Here is a 19247-nt window from a genome sequence, read left to right on the forward strand (position 1 = left end):
GCTGCGGGCGATTCCCTGATCCACCTCTACGCAGACGACACCATTCTATATACATCCGGCCCGTCCTTGGACACTGTGCTATCTAACCTCCAAACGAGCTTCAATGCCATACAACACTCCTTCCGTGGCCTCCAACTGCTCTTAAACGCTAGTGCAGCCGCACGCCTGACCAGCATCACCACCCTGGATGGTTCCGACCTTGAATATGTGGACATCTATAAGTACCTAGGTGTCTGGCTAGACTGTAAACTCTCCTTCCAGACTCATATCAAACATCAAATCTAGAGTCGGCTTTCTATTCTGCAACAAAGCCTCCTTCACTCACGCCGCCAAACTTACCCTAGTAAAACTGACTATCCTACCGATCCTCGACTTCGGCGATGTCATCTACAAAATTGCTTCCAACACTCTACTCAGCAAACTGGATGCGGTTTATCACAGTGCCATCCGTTTTGTCACTAACGCACCTTATACCACCCACCACTGCGACCTGTATGCTCTAGTCGACTGGCCCTCGCTACATATTCGTCGCCAGACCCACTGGCTCCAGGTCATCTACAAGTCCATGCTAGGTAAAGCTCCGCCTTATCTCAGTTCACTGGTCACGATGGCAACACCCATCCGTAGCACGCGCTCCAGCAGGTGTATCTCACTGATCATCCCTAAAGCCAACACCTCATTTGGCCGCCTTTTGTTCCAGTTCTCTACTGCCTGTGACTGGAACGAATTGCAAAAATCACTGAAGTTGGAGACTTTTATCTCCCTCACCAACTTCAAACATCTGCTATCTGAGCAGCTAACCGATCGCTGCAGCTGTACATAGTCTATCGGTAAATAGCCCACCCATTTTTACCTACCTCATCCCCATACTGTTTTTATTTATTTACTTTTCTGCTCTTTTGCACACCAATATCTCTACCTGTACATGACCATCTGATCATTTATCACTCCAGTGTTAATCTGCAAAATTGTAATTATTCATCTAGCTCCTCATGCCTTTTGTACACAATGTATATAGACTCCCCTTTTTTTCTACTGTGTTATTGACTTGTTAATTGTTTACTCCATGTGTAACTCTGTGTTGTCTGTTCACACTGCTATGCTTTATCTTGGCCAGGTCGCAGTTGCAAATGAGAACAACTAGCCTACCTGGTTAAATAAAGGTGAAATAAAAAATACATTTTTTTAAAAGCCTCCTCTTGAGCACTCAGTACCTCAGACTGAGGTGAAGGTTCACCTTCCAACAGTACAATGACCCTAAGCACACAGCCAAGACAATGCAGGAGTGGCTTCGGGACAAGTCTCTGAATACCCTTGAGTGGCCCAGCCAAAGCCAGGACTTGAACAGGATCGAACATCTCCGGAGAGACCTAAAAATAGCTGTGCAGTGACATTCCCCATCCAACCTGACAAAGCTTGAGAGGATCTGCAGAGACGAATGGAAGAAACTCCCCAAATACAGGTGTACCAAGCTTGTAGTGTCATACCCAAGAATACTTGAGTCTGTAATCGCTGCCAAAGGTGCTTCAACAAAGTACTGAGCAAAGCGTCTGAATATTTATGTAAATATGATATTTCAGTTGTTTAAAAAAACATTTGCAAAAAAAATAAAAAATAATGTGTATAGATTGATGAGGAAAAAAACAATTTAACCCATTTTAGAATAAGGCTGTAACGTAAGGAAATGTGGAAAAGTCAAGGCGTTGGAATACTTTCCCCGAATGCACTGTACATACCGTGATTACTACCAGTTGCATGTTGTTATTACACTGTAACTAGGAGATGTTACAGTTAACTATAATACTTGTTAGTGTAATTAGATGTGTAATTACACTGTAATAAGGACCCTTTAAAATGAAGTGTTACAGGACATTTTTATAATGGGTCCTTTCACATCTCCTCTTGAGTCATTAACTTCGTTGCATCCAAGCGGTATTGTCTGTGAGAGAACAACGAAAACGCTATTAGACATTAATGGGCAATCGTTGTGTACTGTCTGTATTCCTACTGTATCAGCATGGTGTAGCATTTGAGGCATCTCACAGACACATGTTAGCTAGCTACCTACAACACACAAGTGTAGTTACTCCAATATCAATATGAGTCATAAACCCGAAGTAATTCCTTTACTCTCCGCCATCATCATCAAAACATTTATCCAGTTTTGCTCCTAATGAGAGGCACTGAGTCTAGCTAGGCTAGTTAGCTAACTACAGTAGCTATAATGCTAGACTACAGTACATTTGAGGTATAGCAAACAAATCAAACCAAATCAAAGTGTATTTGTCACATGCTCCGAATACAACAGGTGTAGACCTTACAGTGAAATGTTTAATTACAGGCTCTAACCAATAGTGTGTAAAAAAGGTATGTGTGTGTGCATGCCTATGTGTAGGTAAGTAAAGAAATAAAACAACAGTAAAAAGACATTTGAAAATAACAGTAGCAAGGCTATATAATGGAACTGTTAGCTAACTAGCTAAACTGGGCTAGCTTGGCTTGTACTGTTTTTAGCTAGCCCCGTTATGGGTGAATAGATCACCAAATTGTAATGTACTGAAAATACTGCCTTGTGTAAAAAAGTGAGGTTATATTGCTAGCTAGCTACCGACAGCAAAACAACTTACTTGTTTGTCATTTGCCTTCCTTTGACCTGGTCCAGCTGGTCTAGGCTGCCGCCGCTGCTTGCTGGTTTCACAATTATTTTTTATTGCTGTCTCAAATCCTCTCCAGTGCATTCCGACTCAAATAAACAGGCCTGTATGGTCCTATGTAAATGAACATCCCCAAAATGTGGCTTCCAGCTCTTCTTGGAAAGCGGAATCATCAGAAGCAGCCATTGTAGTGAATTATTTAGCCATCTCGGATATACAGTGCACAGTAACATAGCTCCTGTGAACCTGTAAAGCAGTGCCGTCCCCATTTTGAAAAGCCTGTCTTTGAGGGTGGGAACAAGGAAGTAGGGCTCCCATTATGCTGTAGTCTTTACAAAGCCAGGGAAAATGAGTCAACCTAGATATCCTGTAATATCATGGCAGATAGGAACATCGTTGAGCCAAGTCCAATGGCTCTATTGAACAATGACAACCATATCTATTCACTGCTGGCGTAATCGTGCAATCGGCGAAACAAAAAAGGCCACAATAATTGCTACTAAACGTGATTTTATTCATTTTTAGATCAGACAGCAGGCTCAATCAACCAATGACGTAATTGGTTGAACTCTAAAAATAAATACATTTAAAAAAATAGTGTATAGTAGTGAAGGTTTATTAGGAATGTTGTAAAGTATTTTGAAAGGACCTGCACCTCAGAATATGTTATAGATTACTACTTATTGTCTTATTATATCTGCAGACTGTAGTGGCAAAACTGCTCATCAACTTTGATCCTGCCCAGCAATACTGTCTTAACATTTGCATATGTGCTGGTCTTTCCGCTGCCTTGGTGCCAGATGTAAGCCATAGTGTGCATTTGTGCTAAGCACAAAAATATTAAATCAAGCCTGATTAATGGTGTAAACATGTTGGAATCAACTCACAGGGCACATTCTGTTTGCACATAATTATATTTGAATGAGTGTTTAGTCTAATGGGTAATTCCACAAAATTTTAAAAGCTTGTTATATTAAATGAAGTGCCCTTTAACACAGACCACATGGGAATAAGATTTGCTAAAGTGCCAAAATTCAACATGTTGACATGTCCCTCTGTGCAGCCTCTGTGACTTCTAGGAAGCTTTAACCCACTTAACCCCAACATTTATCAAAGTTATCACAATCATTGTAAAGCCCTAGTTTTTTTTTGCTTTGAGAAAGTCATTTCTGAAGATTAGTATTTATTACATGTGATTAGTGATTCATTTTAAGTTAAAAAAAAAACAACCTGTCCCTGATTTTAAGGTCAACCCTGTTACGTGAACTGAACACTTGTTTCAATATGGTGAAACTTGTCACGCCTACTACTGGGCTCGACGTCGCCGGTCTTAACCAGAGGTCCTGGCTACCCACATTACGCACACCTGGCAACCATCATTGTGTAAAGCTGCTGCCCATCGTTACGCACACCTAGACTTCATCCTCACAGTGATTACTTCCCCTTATTTAGCCCTCAGTAGCCTCAGTCTTCAGGCAGTATTAGTTTTGTTTACGTTCAGTACGCTAGTCCTGTCACGCCCTGGCCATAGAGAGGCTTTTATTCTCAATTTTGGTTAGGCCAGTGTGTGACTAGGGCGGGCATTCCAGTTTCTTTATTTCTATGTTTTCTGTTTCTATGTTTTGGCCGGGTATGGTTCTCAATCAGGGACAGCTGTCTATCGTTGTCTCTGATTGGGAATCATGCTTAGGCAGCCTGTTTTTCCACCTTAGTTGTGGTAGTTATCTTTGTTAGTGGCACTATAGCCCTAGTAAGCTTCATGGTCGTTTCTTGTTTTGTTGGCGACATTTACATAAATAAAGGAAAATGTACACTCACAACGCTGCACCTTGGTCCGGTCATTTCCATGACGACGTCCGTGACAAGTCCTGTTTGGATTATCTTCATGTTTCTTATTATTAAACTCACCTACTGCACCTGCTTCCTGACTCCCTGTGTAAGCGTTACAAAACTATTACTTTTCAAGTACTTATTACTTTCTAACAGTCAAATAATATTGTAAAAGCAGTTTAACTGGTTCTACTCTTTTTGGTCATTTTCTGGTGTTTTGTGTTGGAAAGCTGAGTGGGTCGATAATACCATGCCAACCCTATTACCCATGGATAGACAGGCTAGAAATTCTTTTTAAACTATTTTTGTAAAATTGCATTCAATTGCCCCTCCCTGTTGCACACAACAAGCTTCCATTCTCTGTCACAAGGGGATTTATGGATGATTTCAGATGAAGTCGTCAACCATGTTCCTTTATTTGGCAATTAATAGGTGTCTTAATATAGTACGTTTTTATTTAACTCTTGATGGGAAAACATGTTTTTTAATAAGTTGAAAATGTGTTCTTTATGACAGAACACGCAGAGAACAAATGTGTTGCTCGCCTCCTACACTCAGAACACTATGAGCTAATATGAGTGATGTCTCAGTTTCTGCTTAAATCTATTATATATTGAGTGTACAAAATATTAAGAACACTCTTTCAATGACAGACTGACCAGCTGAAATCTGTGATCCCTTATTGATGTCACTTCTTAAATACACTTCAATTAGTATAGATGTTGGGGAGGAGAGAGGTTAAAGAAGGATTTTAATCCTTGAGACAATTAGGACATTGATTGTGTATGTGTGCCATTCAGAGGTTAAATGGTCAAGACAAAAGATTTGTGCCTTTTAACGGGGTATGGTAGTAGGTGCCAGGCGCAACAGTTTGAGTACGTCAAGAACTGCAACGGTGCTGGGTTTTTCACGCTCAAGAGTTACCTGTGTGTACCAAGAACGGTCCACTACCCAAAGGACCTCCAACCAACTTGACACAACTGTGGGAAGCATTGGAGTCAACATGGGTCAGCATCTCTGTGGAATGCTTTCGACACCTTGTAGAGCTCACGCCCCGACAAATTGAGGCTGTTCTGAGGGCAAAGGGAATGATTTGTTTATAAAATAAGTTCATGCTATACTAGATCAGTCATGTCACTCTACAGTACTACTAACAGGACAGGCAATATACAGTAAAACCTACCGAGTTTCCGTTTCAATTCCATTGTAGCATTTCAGTTTCAGATCACCTTTATTATTTGGTGTGTTGTTTCATTATCTTTTTGTAGTTTAATAAATGGATGGTTAGTTGATACACAAGAGCCCCTACTGATTAATTTGTTTGGACTACAGCATGCCAGCATACAGTAGTGGATGACAATGTATTGGTTTAGCACTGCTTTACTATTTATTTACTTAGCTAATGCAAAGTCTAAGTCAAGTGCTTGCTTTCGGTCCTCCTGTGTTGAGGGTGAGTAGGCCTCCGCAGAGTTTTTTGATTGGACAGACTGGTGTGCTCCACAGGCACATAGGCAGCTTGCATGCCCCATTAGTGGAGGTTGGCGAGGCATGGGCTGTGGCAAGTCTTGAACATATTTAGTAAGTGATTAAGGCCACCTTAGGGAAACAAAATACAAAATTGATATAGCAATGTATATACTGTATCTATTATATCTAAATCTTATCATCAGGATTGTAAATCTATTGTCATAGTTAGAGTAAGGCAGGGATTCAATCCGATCCCGCTTTGTCGACAAATGCCCCATTTAATGTTAATTTGCCGATTGAGCCGACATATGCAGTATTGACTGCGAATGCAGTCACTGCCAACGCTTAGGTACATTGCTGGCAAAGTGCGATGGGATTGAGTCCAGGCCTAAGTACACAAATTCTGATTTAGTTTTCTTGTTGTATACATATCACTGTAGTCTTTTTAAAATATGTAATGACACAAAACGAAAATAAAAAAGTTCTATACAGATGAGACCATAGATAATTATATCAAAAATGTTTAATCTGAAATCATGTCTTCAAAATATGTCATATAACTTGTGTCATAGAACAATCTGTAATAAGGTTTGTTTTTTCTTGTATAAACAAATATATACGAGCAATGTTTTCAAATAAAAGCTTGTATATATCGACATTTGCAAGAAAAGTTTCAACCATAGATAATATACATTTTATATTCATACTCAGACGATAAATTTACATTTTGTATAGTAAAAACATTTATTTTAACAAGTTTTGTACCTACATTAATCAAAAAAGCACAGCATATTTAATAATTTTACAAATTCTTCATAAAAAATATATTTCTGTACAAAAACATTTTCTTTTGCACCTACTTAAAGTCAGCAGCACATGATAACATGATGTTGTAAAATGGAATGATATTTAATTGAATGCAGTTGTACAGCTCTTTTCTTGGGAATATATTTTACAGATGACGAAAGAAAAACATTATTGCAGCAAGCCAAAAGGAAGGCAAGATGTGGATTAAAAGCAGTGGGTCTTACATCACAAAATGTTGACAAAGAATGAGGGATGATTTGATTAATTTTTGTCTTAACCCTATTGATTGAAAACACTGCTGTACAGTACGTAGGTGTGCAATGAACAACAGGCATAATTTGAAATGTAAAATGCTAAATAGTTCACTTTGTAAAAAAATGAAGGAAATGCAAATTCTTCTTATTTTACGAACACACATTCATTTGATCACACTCTGGGAATCCTGCAATGCTTCAATGGCCACAAATACAACAGACATTAACTGGAATCTGATAGCTCACAAGATTATATTACACATTTTGTCATTGATCTCAAAGCAAGTGCATATGATAACAGATTTTGAAAGGTAGTTCATCTACTGTTCATTTTTAACATTATTTGTGAAAACATGCATAACCAAAATTATTAGGAAAAAAAATAAGCTAATCTATGCCTTTGGAATCACAGTGTACTGTATGCATTCAAGTAGCCCTACACTCTCAAGCATTAGTGTTGTAACAGGTCATTTGTGACTGTGACAGCTTTGTCATGCTTTTGAATTTAATAAGGCAGTGTTTCTTGGAGTGTAAATATGAAGTCAGTGTTCATGTCATCATCCCTGACTCAATACCTTTAAGGATAGGACGGACATAACATAAAAGGGGGAAAAATAGATTATTAAGACAAGCTTCTAAACAACCAGCTCATGCCTCTGCTAAAGAAGGATTGCCATCCAACTTCATTCCCCATCTGGCCTTAAGTGACATGTGTGTCAGAATAAAACATGGTGTAATCTTATGGCACATATAAATTAAAATACACTTCTGCATTAAAACTGTGATTTAAAGCAAGTGCAGCATTTATGAAAAATAAACATTTCATTAGTTCCAGTATTGTAGAGTAGAAAAATTATGTCCTTCTGCGCAACGAGGTATATTTGAAATGTAAGCAAATTTGCAGCAAGACCACAAGATAGGACTGCAAACTGTTTTGTAGGGTTACAAATGTTAAATGCTTGTGGTAATGTGCAATAAACTACAATATGAACAGCAAACTGATGATTGACAATATAAACAAACTATCATGCATGATACATACTGTAATTATCTGATGCAATTTACAGTATACTACAATATTGGGCATTGTTGTTTTTCAAAGCAGATGAGCCAGATCGGTTTGCTCTGCAGTAATATTGATCTGTGAATACAATGACAAATGACTCACAATAGCTGCACATTTGCATGTACACCAGTTGCTCCTTAATTGAGATTTGTGGAATGATGCTTGATAGGCTGCATGGTATTTGCGACTCCAGAGTAAAAATTATATGTAAAAAAGTAAGCAGTGTTCCATAAATGTATTTGCAAAACCAATATTGAAAATAAAATAAGCCTCTCTGTTTATAAACAGTAGCATGGCAGCATGACAACTTGCTCCCTGTGGTTATGGAAATATACTGTATATTTATCTACAAATGGTCAAAAACCCTGTACGTAATTTTTTCAGTTGGTTTGAAAATTCCTCTTTTGACTCATTTCATACCCATTCATAACACACTAGTGCAAAATTTGTGCGATAAAGTTTTTCAACACAACAGCTGAGAGAGTTCCTCTAACTACCCAGAGATTAGATAGCCAAGATCTCATGCGAGACAGTTGTAGTTGTAGCATATTTTCCCTTTATTGGAGAAGTCTGGCAAGGAATGAGCAGCAACATGTTCAAAGTTGCTCCCTCCTTTGTTGTTCATCTTCACTGAAGAAAACACTTTGTATCAACAATTATGTGGCTTTTCAAGACACTTCCGTGTTTCCCCAAGGAGGGCCTTTGGGGAAAAAAATACAGATTTTTTTTTAAAAGAGAGGAGAATGAATACATTCATCCTGCAAAGAGCAATGAAAGGCAGAACTCCTTGATCCAAGAGAGTATCTTCTGTCCTGGCCATGTACATAGTCCTTGCTCCATAGAACACCAATAGTTGTTGTTTAAGTCCATATAAAACTGTCCTTGATTTAAAACTTGTCTTTTATCATCATAACGTGATGAGTCAAAGGAATATTTGCATCTCGCTATAAAAACCAGTCCAATGCTGGCGATACAAGGGCTATACTACTGTGCAGACTGTGTTCAGAGTTGTATCAAACCTCACAGCTTTCGCCTCCGTGGGTTTCATGTTTGTGTCATACAAAGGGTTTTCAAATGACGCTTGTCCATTTGTGTTTTCATGGCCTGTGTATCCATTATATTGTACTTTTGGTCTTGTTCTGAAAGGAGAACAATTAAAAGTGTTAATACATTTACAATAGTTTAATAACTCTACCAGCTATGATTGTTGTTTACTTTTCAGACAAATATGACTTTGCATCATGAAGGGATGTTAATGTACAGCAAAAAGTGCAAAGACGAAGCAAAAACTCTTTCCCACTTGAAGAAACTCTGTAAATTATTGTAACTGCATATTAAATTATAACGAATAAGAATAAATGAGACCCGTAGCTAATGAAATTATGTTTCAGCCCTCCTTTGATCTAGAATACACATTTACCCTAGGAGACTATATAACCTCTTATTATTTGAAATATGATACTGAGGAGTCCTACTCAAAGCCTACTGACCTGGTTTTAAGCTTCAATATAAAATCAATGTGAAGACCTTGATTCCATCCGGGAGTTACTTTGTAAGCCTTTACTTAATATTCCCTCCATTACCTTACAAATTTCACTCAGTAAAAGTAAGACAAATGCAGGTTTAGAGACTGGCCTGGAGGGCTTAGTGTCTTCTACATTAACTTTGTTTGGATATAAAAAGTCCTAAAGCTAATCCCCCATAAAGGCATTGTTAAAGCAGGATCTATCTTCATACAGTATGTGGAGAATACCTCTGCACATTAAAAAACACATTTCCAAAGCTTTCCAAAGTCTCTGTGGGAGTTTGAATGAGGTAGAGAGGGTGGTAATGTAGCCTAGTGGCTAAACATGTACAGTATGGTATGCAAAATTCAGTAAAGAAAGAAGAAAATATTATAACTATCAAAACAGACTAATCCTATATTATGTTATTATGACATTGTCAAAAGACAGTATTCTAAATCTGACACTTATGTGAATATGAAGGTACTTAGTAAGCATGATTCTGTATTCATTATACATTAAAACACAATACTTCAAAACTCTCCTCCGGTAATTTTATCAGTCAAAAAACATGGATTCTCATGAAATCTTTTGGGCAAATGTCTACAAAAAACAAATAGAACAACATTCAGCTGGTTTAAATATGCTGACAGAGAGATGACATTATGAGATCAAAGAAGACAACATATTAATTTAAGCCCAGCAAGTTGATGTTTTTCCCTCAAATTATCATTTTTTCTCCACAAAATTAAAAAAGTAAAAGACAGTAATGACGATGTGGAAGTAGGAATTGTTGTTTATAGTGATTTAGTTTCTTATGTCTTACCTGCCGCCAGCCCTGATTACATCTTTGGGTCTCTCATTGTCATCAGTGTCTTGTGAAAGAACCCTGCCAATTTTTTATGTTCTTTTAGTATTGGGTAATTTCCATTTTATATTGTCACATTTTCTTTCTTTTGCTTGTTCAATTAGCTTTGGAAAACTCCACTGCTCTTTCTTGTAATCATTTTGTCACACACTCATCTAACATTTGGATTTGTTATGTAACGATTTATCAACTGAAACTTTTCGGGATCACTCATCGTTGGTGATTTGGCACAGGAGTTTCCCATAACTTATAAGAAAGAAACAACAATGTTGAACATCCAAGCATATATGGACAAACATCACCAATGCAGGTTACCACATTTCCAACAGCCAGCACTCCTTACCTGTGTTTGTAGAGGTAAAATGCAAACCCTGAAAGAATAAGGGCAAAGAATGGCACTAGTATGGCAACTGCTACTGAACTGCTATTCGTGCCATAGTATGGAGGATTTGATGGGTCCAGGTCTGTTGTAAAGAGACCTAATAAAGAAACATAACAGTACAATCATTCTTGTCAAGGTTTCGGGAGTAACTTATGTAAAAGCAATCATGTATCAGCAGTAAAATGTAATCATGCATGTCGTTTTTTGTTGTTGTTGTATTACTGAGACTACACAATGACTGTACCTCCTCTTGTTAGCACAAATATTCCAAAGTCCTTGCTCTGAATATGACCCTGGTAAACAAAGGTTTTCTGGTCAGACTCTGCAGTCACCTAAACCAACAAAAGAGAGAGGGGATTTAATTTTTTTACTGATTACATCAGGGAAGAGTTGAAACGCAGAACCATTACACAATGAGAACTATTACCCATTTACCTCACATAATCCTTTGGTTTCTCATACAGCTTATCATTCTCACTCGCCTTGAAGTTACTTACTTCTATAGTGTTCACTTAAGTGATGCCCGAGAAGCCGGTGTTTGGAGGATATATTGGAACTTGCCAATATATCCTTATATACAACGGTGTACCTACATATTCAAATAATGATTGACATATTTAATTAAAAAAATATTTTGATGAATGTATTCATACTATTTCATCCTTTCACAAGATATAGTCCCGACACAAATCTAGGGTTGCTACCTAAGCTGGCTTGTCGTTCGTTCTATCGGTTCGGTTGCTAGAGACGTGACCCGGTTGTTCAGACTTTTTGTTCTGTATCCCTATATCGGGGCGGCAGGGTAGCCTAGTGGTTAGAGCGTTGGACTAGTAACCGGAAGGTTGCAAGTTCAAATACCCGAGCTGACAAGGTACAAATCTGTCGTTCTGCCCCTGAACAGGCAGTTAACCCACTGTTCCTAGGCCGTCATTGAAAATAAGAATTTGTTCTTAACTGACTTGCCTTGTTAAAAGAAGGTAAATTAATCTATGGACACAACCCAGTCATTCATTCTGAATGTTCCATTGCCACCCAGGCTGGCAACGTTCATATCTCTTGCTTGCTTGCTAGCTAGCCAACTACGGCTAACTTACAGTCACGTCAAGAAGTGCAGTAAGAATAACAACAAAGTATTATTTGGATACCTCCATAACAATGACCTAATGAGGCGGGATTTCGTCTGGCATAGAAAAATCTGTTCACTCGCCTGGACACTGTTTTTCAGAGGAGCTAGCCAACAACACAGCGAACACAATGACTTCAAACTGAAGCTGGAAAGACTGCAAACTAGCTGCACTTTGTTTAGTTTGACATTCTTTTGTATATATCCATAAAAATTATGCCAGCTGATTCATGATTTCAACTGGCTGAGAAACGCTGCCTGCCTGTCTGTCTCGACTCCTGCCTGTCTGTCTCGACTCCCAACACGTTCATTACTGTGGGACAGCTGGAGATCGTTTGGAGTAAAATGTTTCTTCTTTTCTTCAGGAATGTAGTGAAGTAAAAGTAGAACATTGTCAAAAATATCAATAGTAAAGTACAATACCCCAAAAAATGACTTAAGTTGTACTTTCAAGTATTTTTACATCTCTGCCTGTTGTATAAATGAAGATTAACATTCAAAAGAGGGCTACACTAAAGTAATACGGTATCTTAAAACTGACACATTTTTATTTAAATAATTGTAAGTATGCTAGTATTAGGTATGCTAGTCAAAACCATATGCCAGAGCTGCATATTGATGAAGGACATGGTCTGCAGACATTAGCATCTCATGAGCTAGGTATACAGCATATTAGTAGAAAACAGAGGAAGGAGAAAACATGCTTAAAGTAAGGGAGCCAAAATATTTTTGTTTTGAGTCCATAATAAGGCCCTAATGTAATTGGAAATAATGATAATTTAATTAAAATAAAAGACTCACGTAGCCATCCATTGCCCAGTTGTCATTCTTGAATTTACTGAAATGATGCTCTGTTGGACCCCGTATCTGGTAAACCTTCAGTAGCAAATGATTCTCCTCCTTTTTGTATGTTCCTGAAAACAATGGAAGTTGGGTTATCGGTTGGTGTTTACTGTTGTAATGTTGACTTCAACTGTAATATTTGCCAAATCAAATAATGTCAGCGTTAACATGGGTGTTGTGCTTTACCAGAGAGTTTAAGCTGCACTCTGCTCTGATCCAAAAGTGTGACATTAACTCTACTGGTTGTTGCATTGAATCCATTTACAGTAATAGTGGCACCTTCTCTTGCCCCAAGGTACTCATAGAACCCGGTCCAGCCAAAGTTTAAAGAAAACACATTTACAGGAACTGAAGGAAAGAAAGACTTGTGTTATACTGTATGCCTAGAACAAGATAAAGTACAATAATTAAACCAGATTATTTTAGCTTTTGCGTCATCCATCGGCCGTCTGTACATCTGTCTGTACGTCATTAAGAGTAATCTCAAGATGTGCAGTATCCATATTAAAGGAAAAATCCATTAAAAAACTATATTTGTATTTTTTTTATTAGTCCACTGTTGATACAGTCCCAAAATGTTTTGCATGTCAGCAGTCAAGTTTTCAAGATATTGGACTTTCAAGAAGCAAGGTGTCACTTGCCACATCATCATGACGACGCAAAATACCAAAAGAGAAGATGACTCAGAGAAAATAACATACCACCAATCTTGTTTTTCTGAACATCTGACTCCACTCCTTTTTTACCATTTATTTTTGGGCCAACTGAAAGACGGAATAAATAATTGATTCAATTAAATTTATGGATGTGACCTACTCACTGTCAGTTGCTGCTTGTAGCCTAATAGTCACAACGTTGTTTTGGCCACATTTTACCAAAGTGATTCAGATGTGATGATAGCAGAAATGTTGTATATTCAATTATCTAGGTATTCTCAGCCAGCACAGAGAACAAAGCAAATTAACTACTTGATTGAATACCAATGTATAGGGGGAAATATGATTGATAAATACAAGATGCCGGTGAACTGATAATGTAAATATATGGCCCACAGTAAAATGTATCCTCCTCACCGGAAATAGTGACATTTTAATAATAGGCATATTCCAGTGCCAAACTATACCTTTGCAGACAGGTGGCTTTCCGGACCACTTTCCATCAGGTTTACATGTCCTGTGCTCTGATCCCCCATCCAGGAAGAATCCGTATTGACATGTATAGATCAAAGTATAGCCCAGAGTTGGTAGATCAATGGCCCTCACGTCAATGTTAGACGGTGTCTCGGGCTGTCTGCAGGCATGGGCTACAAAAAAATAAAGAAAGGAAGGTAATTCACAATAAATTCCCTTGACCCGGTCAGAATAGAGCAGCCCCACACCCACACCAGTACTATGGAGTTATGTAGAGATCAAGCAATCCTATCAGGAGTGAAATTATTAAACAAATCCTGAGTGTTGCTATCTATTTGTAACATAATATATGAGCTCAGTCTTCACACCTTCCTGTCATCAACTTAAGCCTCCCTACTCCCAAGCCTCTGACAGTGAAGCCACTTTATGTGGAGGAGACGCCTGAAGGATTTTGTGGGGTATGTTGTCAAAATCGCACACTGATTTACCACTCACATACGAACATCTTAAACTTGGCCAACTTTATCTATTTTTTTGCTGAGGGCAGCAATCCCTACTTTACTTCCGTCCATGAATCACACAGCCATTTCTCAAATGTCCATTCCCTTTTGAACATCACCCTCAATGGCTTTTCCGTTTTGATCTGTCTTTTAATCCATATATACAGCTCAAGACCTATAATACTGGGCAGAGTTATTAAGAAGAGGGATAGAGAACATGACACTGACATGGGGAGAGTAGTGATATAGAATGCAATAAATCAAAGGGTTACATTTGCTAAACCAATACTTACTCCTTTTGGCTGTCATACCCCCCTATATACCGCCTGTATCTCTCCCTCTAGTCATTAACAAGTCAATGCTAAGAAAAATGATACCTGCCGGATTAATAAATTACTTCTTCAGTTTTCTTGACAATGTCTTGGGACAAAAACAAATCTTTCAAAAAGTCTTACCGATACATTCTGGTTGCAAACCACTCCACGTCAAATTTTCCAGACAGGTTCTTGTCGTAGATCCCAGTATGTGGTAGTTTTTACGACATTTGAAGGAGATTTTGCTTCCAACCTAAAATAGAAGACAATTTACTATAAATGGTCAACAACCTGGGAATTACTTTGACTGACCAGAATACTATTTTGGATTGTTTTAGCTAATTATCTGAGCACAAATGTCAATACAAAGATGTCTGTTTACTCATAATTTCATATCGCTTAAAGTAAGGACCTTACCTCAAATCCTTGGTACGTGACTGGTATCCCATAAGATGGAGTTCCAGGGTCTCTGCATGTGTTATATGCAGGATCTGAAGACAAATGGAATGTTTAGCTCACTGCCTACCAACATCATCATCACTGAAGAAGAGAAGGAAACACTCAACAACACAACACAACACAATATGGTACAACACACCACAATTAAGGCAGCAGTTGTGTATTATTATTATTATTATGGTATGAATGGGCGACCCACCTATACATGAGGGCTGTATTCCACTCCAGCTCCCATCAACCTGACACAGTCTCCTGGGGGACCCGACCAAGATGTTGGGGTCTCTGCAGAAGAAGGTCACCTCTGACCTGTAGGTGAACTGCTTCCCCTCAGCATAACCCTCTGCTGGGGTGCCAGGGTCTCCACACAGCACAGCTAGGCATAACAAATCACAGAGACCATAAATCAAATCACACAATTCACATCACACACATCATCCGGGTTACGTGGGTTTCGGATTTCATGATTCACCATTTTTTAATAGGCATGAGGATCACAATGTTTCAAAACTGACCAGCTAATCTGGAGGCGAAAGGTGCTAGCTAGTGGAGTAGAACACTTGAAAAAGAAAAGTAGAGCCACACACTCTAGGAGCACAGATGCAATAATTTAATAACCTAATAATCAACGTTTCGACAGACAAGCTGTCTTCATCAGGGTATAAATGACATCTGACTAGCTAGTCATTTATAACATGGCTCTTGGAATCACAACATTATGAGGTGAAAAAAGATAATCTTGTTGTGAGAGCTTGTTCTTTACATGGTTACACACACACACACACACACACACACACACACACACACACACACACACGGTATATATATATATATATATACACATATACATATTTATTTTGGAGTCCGGCTCTCAACTTAATCTTGAAAGTTGTAATAGTAGAATGCAAAAAGTGCAATTTCGAAACTGGGTTGTACATCATCAATTTTCCTCTTCTCAAGTCAGTCACTGCATACCTTAAAGAGCTACAGCGCCTTAGGAAAGTATTCAGACCCATTGACTTATGTTAGTGTCTTAACATTGAAGGTTGTACAATGTAACAAGAATATTTAGACTTAGGGATGCCACCCGTTAGATAAAATACAGAACGGTTCCGTATTTCACTGAAATAATAAACGTTTTGTTTTCGAAATGGTAGTTTCTGGATTCCACCATATTAATGACCAAAGGCTCATATTTCTGTGTGTTATTATGTTAGAATTAAGTATGATTTGATATTTGATAGAGCAGTCTGACTGAGCGATTGTAGGCAGCAGCAGGCTCGTAAGCATTCATTCAAATAGCACTTTCGTGCGTTTTGCCAGCAGCTCTTTGCAAGCACAGCGCTGTTTATGACTTCAAGCCTATCAGCCTAAATGGCTGGTGTAACCGATGTGAAATGGCTAGCTAGTTAGCGGGGTGTGCGCTAATAGCGTTTCAAACTTCACTCGCTCTGAGACTTGGAGTAGTTATTCCCCTTGCTCTGCAAGGGCCGCGGCTTTTGTGGAGCGATGGGTATCGCTGCTTCGAGTGTGGCTGTTGTCGATCTGTTCCTGGTTCGAGCCCAGATAGGGGCGAGGAGAGGGACAAAGGTATATGAAATACAAATCGTATAGAGAGAAATATTCCTATAAATACTTTATTAACTACAACCTAAAACCTCTTACCTTGAAATATTGAAGTCTCATGTTAAAAGGAACCACCAACTTTCATATGTTCTCATGTTCTGAGCAAGGAACTCAAACGTTAGCTTTTTTACATGGCACATATTGCACTTTAACTTCTCCAACACTTTGTTTTTGCATTATTTAAACAAAACTGAACATGTTTCATTATTTATTTGAGGCAAAATTGATTTTCATTGATGTATTATATTAAGTTAAAATAAGTGTTAATTCAGTGTTGTTGTAATGGTCATTATTACAAATACATTTTTAAAAATAGGCCGATTAATGGTATCGGCTTTTTTTGGTCCTCCAATAACCGGTATCGGCGCTGAAAAAAATCATAAAAGTTCGACCACTACTCTATACCATTTACTGCATCTTGCCTATGCCATTCGGCCATCGCTCATCCATATATTTATATGTACATATTCTTTTTCATTCCTTTTTTGTTGTGAAATTGTTAGATTACTTGTTAGATATTACTGCATGGTCGGAACTAGAAGCACAAGCATTTCGCTACACTCGCATTAACATCTGCTAACAATGAGTATGTGACCAACAAAATATGATTTGATTTGATTTGAAGTATTCAGACCCTTTGCTATGAGACTCTAAATTGAGCTCAGGTGCATCCTGTTTCCATTGATCATCCTTGAGATGTTTCCACAACTTGATTGGAGTTCACATGCTTGATTGGAGTTCACATGTGTACATTTAAATTGATTGGACTTGATTTGGAAAGGCGCACACCTGTCTATATAAGTCCCACACAGACCTCTGGAGTTCCTCTGTGGAGATGGGAGAACCTTCCAGAAGGACAACCATCTCTGCAGCACTCCACTAATCAGGCATTTATAGTAAAGTGGCCAGATGGAAGCCACTCCTCAGTAAAAGGCACATGACAGCCCACTTGGAGTTTGCCAAAAGGCATTAAAAGACTCTCAGACCATGAGAAAGAAGATTCTCTAGTCTGATGAAACCAAGATTGAACTCTTTGGCCTTAATGCCAATCGTCATGTCTGGAGGACATGGTAGCATCATGCTGTGAGGATGTTTTTCAGCGGCAGGGACTGGGAGACTAGAAAACCTGCCAAGACAACACAGGAGTGGCTTCGGGACAAGTCTCTGATTGTACTTGAGTGGCCCAGCCAGAGCATGGACTTGAACCCGGTCGAACATCTCTGGAGAGACCTGAAAATAGCTGTGCAGGAACGTCACTATTAAACCTGACAGAGCTTGAGAGGATCTGCAGAGAAGAATGGGGAAAAACTCCCCAAATACATGTGTACCAAGCTTGTTGTGTCACACCCAAGAAGACTCGAGGCTGTAATCTCTTCCAAAGGTGCTTCAACAATGTACTGAGTAAAGGGTCTGAATAATTATGTAAATGTCATATCAGATTTGTATTTTTAATACATTTGCGTAAAAATGTCTAGAAACCTGTTTTTGCTTTGTCATTATGGGGTATTGTGTGTAGATTGATGGGGGGGGGGGGGGGATGATTTAATCAATTTTAGAATAAAGCTGTAACCTAACAAAACGTGAAAAAAGTCAAGGGGTTTGAATACTTTCCAAAGGCACTGTATTTATAACTTGTCAGAAATGTCCAGATCAACTAGCCCATGTCAGTTAAGGTTTTCTTAGCCCGTAGTTTTTGTTGTAATGTTTGAGTCACTCAAATATCACATGAATAGACATTAGGCATAGAAAAATGTATAGAAGTGCAAGGAAATTAGCTTTAAAACGACAAAATGTTATCTGCACCCCATGACAAAATGTGTAGAATTACAGGAAATAAGTTTAAACCTGCAAAATGTTGTCTCTGCCAACAAGAGGGGTGGGATGTTCCACAATGCTGGAAGGGGGCTTTGAGTGAAAAGTTTGGGAACCCCTGATATAATGTAGGTGAGTGTAAAAAGTGTGTGAACTAGTCCTGCTCTTTATAATGGATAATACAATGGTTTCAAGTTGCTTTTTCATAATAGGTCCTTCATGTTTGCGAAATGCCTCACTTAAATGTTTCACAAAGAGTTTAGCGGCAGAAGTCACTCAGACCTGTTTCAGACCCACAGCATGAGGAGTTTATTTTACAGAGTGGGCTCTCCTGCAGACTTTAGATGAAAACTCACTCTGTGCATGGAATTTCTGAACATTCTGGCTCTACTTCTGACACTGTGTCAGGAGCTTATGATCAAGGGCCTGCAGGCTTCAGCAGCAGACTCCATCCATGCACCTTGTAATGCTCATGTTATGGGCAGACCTAGCTGCGGATACTTGAGGGATCAATTTAGAAAATGTTTGCGTCCGTCACAACAGTTTCACAATCTGTCAAATCTGACATAACACAGAGGGTTTAGTCTGGTCATGCACCCTCCAGCAGCAC

At 38.6% G+C, this 19247-nt stretch overlaps 1 protein-coding gene across 1 annotated transcript in view; it reads right to left on the reverse strand.

Annotated features, from left to right (window-relative positions):
* Positions 1–6456: 6456 nt before the first annotated feature.
* The window catches only part of LOC115113847 (CUB and sushi domain-containing protein 1-like), a 494033-nt gene continuing 481242 nt past the window's right edge, over positions 6457–19247 (reverse strand). The window contains exons 61-71 of the mRNA XM_029641828.2: positions 15402–15575; positions 15161–15234; positions 14885–14996; positions 13923–14102; positions 13501–13563; positions 12986–13147; positions 12758–12870; positions 11078–11165; positions 10795–10930; positions 10410–10472; positions 6457–9217 (exon numbers count right to left, since the gene is read on the reverse strand). Coding sequence (XP_029497688.2) covers positions 9058–9217; positions 10410–10472; positions 10795–10930; positions 11078–11165; positions 12758–12870; positions 12986–13147; positions 13501–13563; positions 13923–14102; positions 14885–14996; positions 15161–15234; positions 15402–15575 — 1325 coding nt within the window. The 3' untranslated portion in view covers positions 6457–9057. The remainder of the gene's footprint in view (positions 9218–10409; positions 10473–10794; positions 10931–11077; positions 11166–12757; positions 12871–12985; positions 13148–13500; positions 13564–13922; positions 14103–14884; positions 14997–15160; positions 15235–15401; positions 15576–19247) is intronic.

This window comes from Oncorhynchus nerka, linkage group LG28 (assembly GCF_034236695.1).
Source record: "Oncorhynchus nerka isolate Pitt River linkage group LG28, Oner_Uvic_2.0, whole genome shotgun sequence".
NCBI lineage: Eukaryota > Metazoa > Chordata > Actinopteri > Salmoniformes > Salmonidae > Oncorhynchus > Oncorhynchus nerka.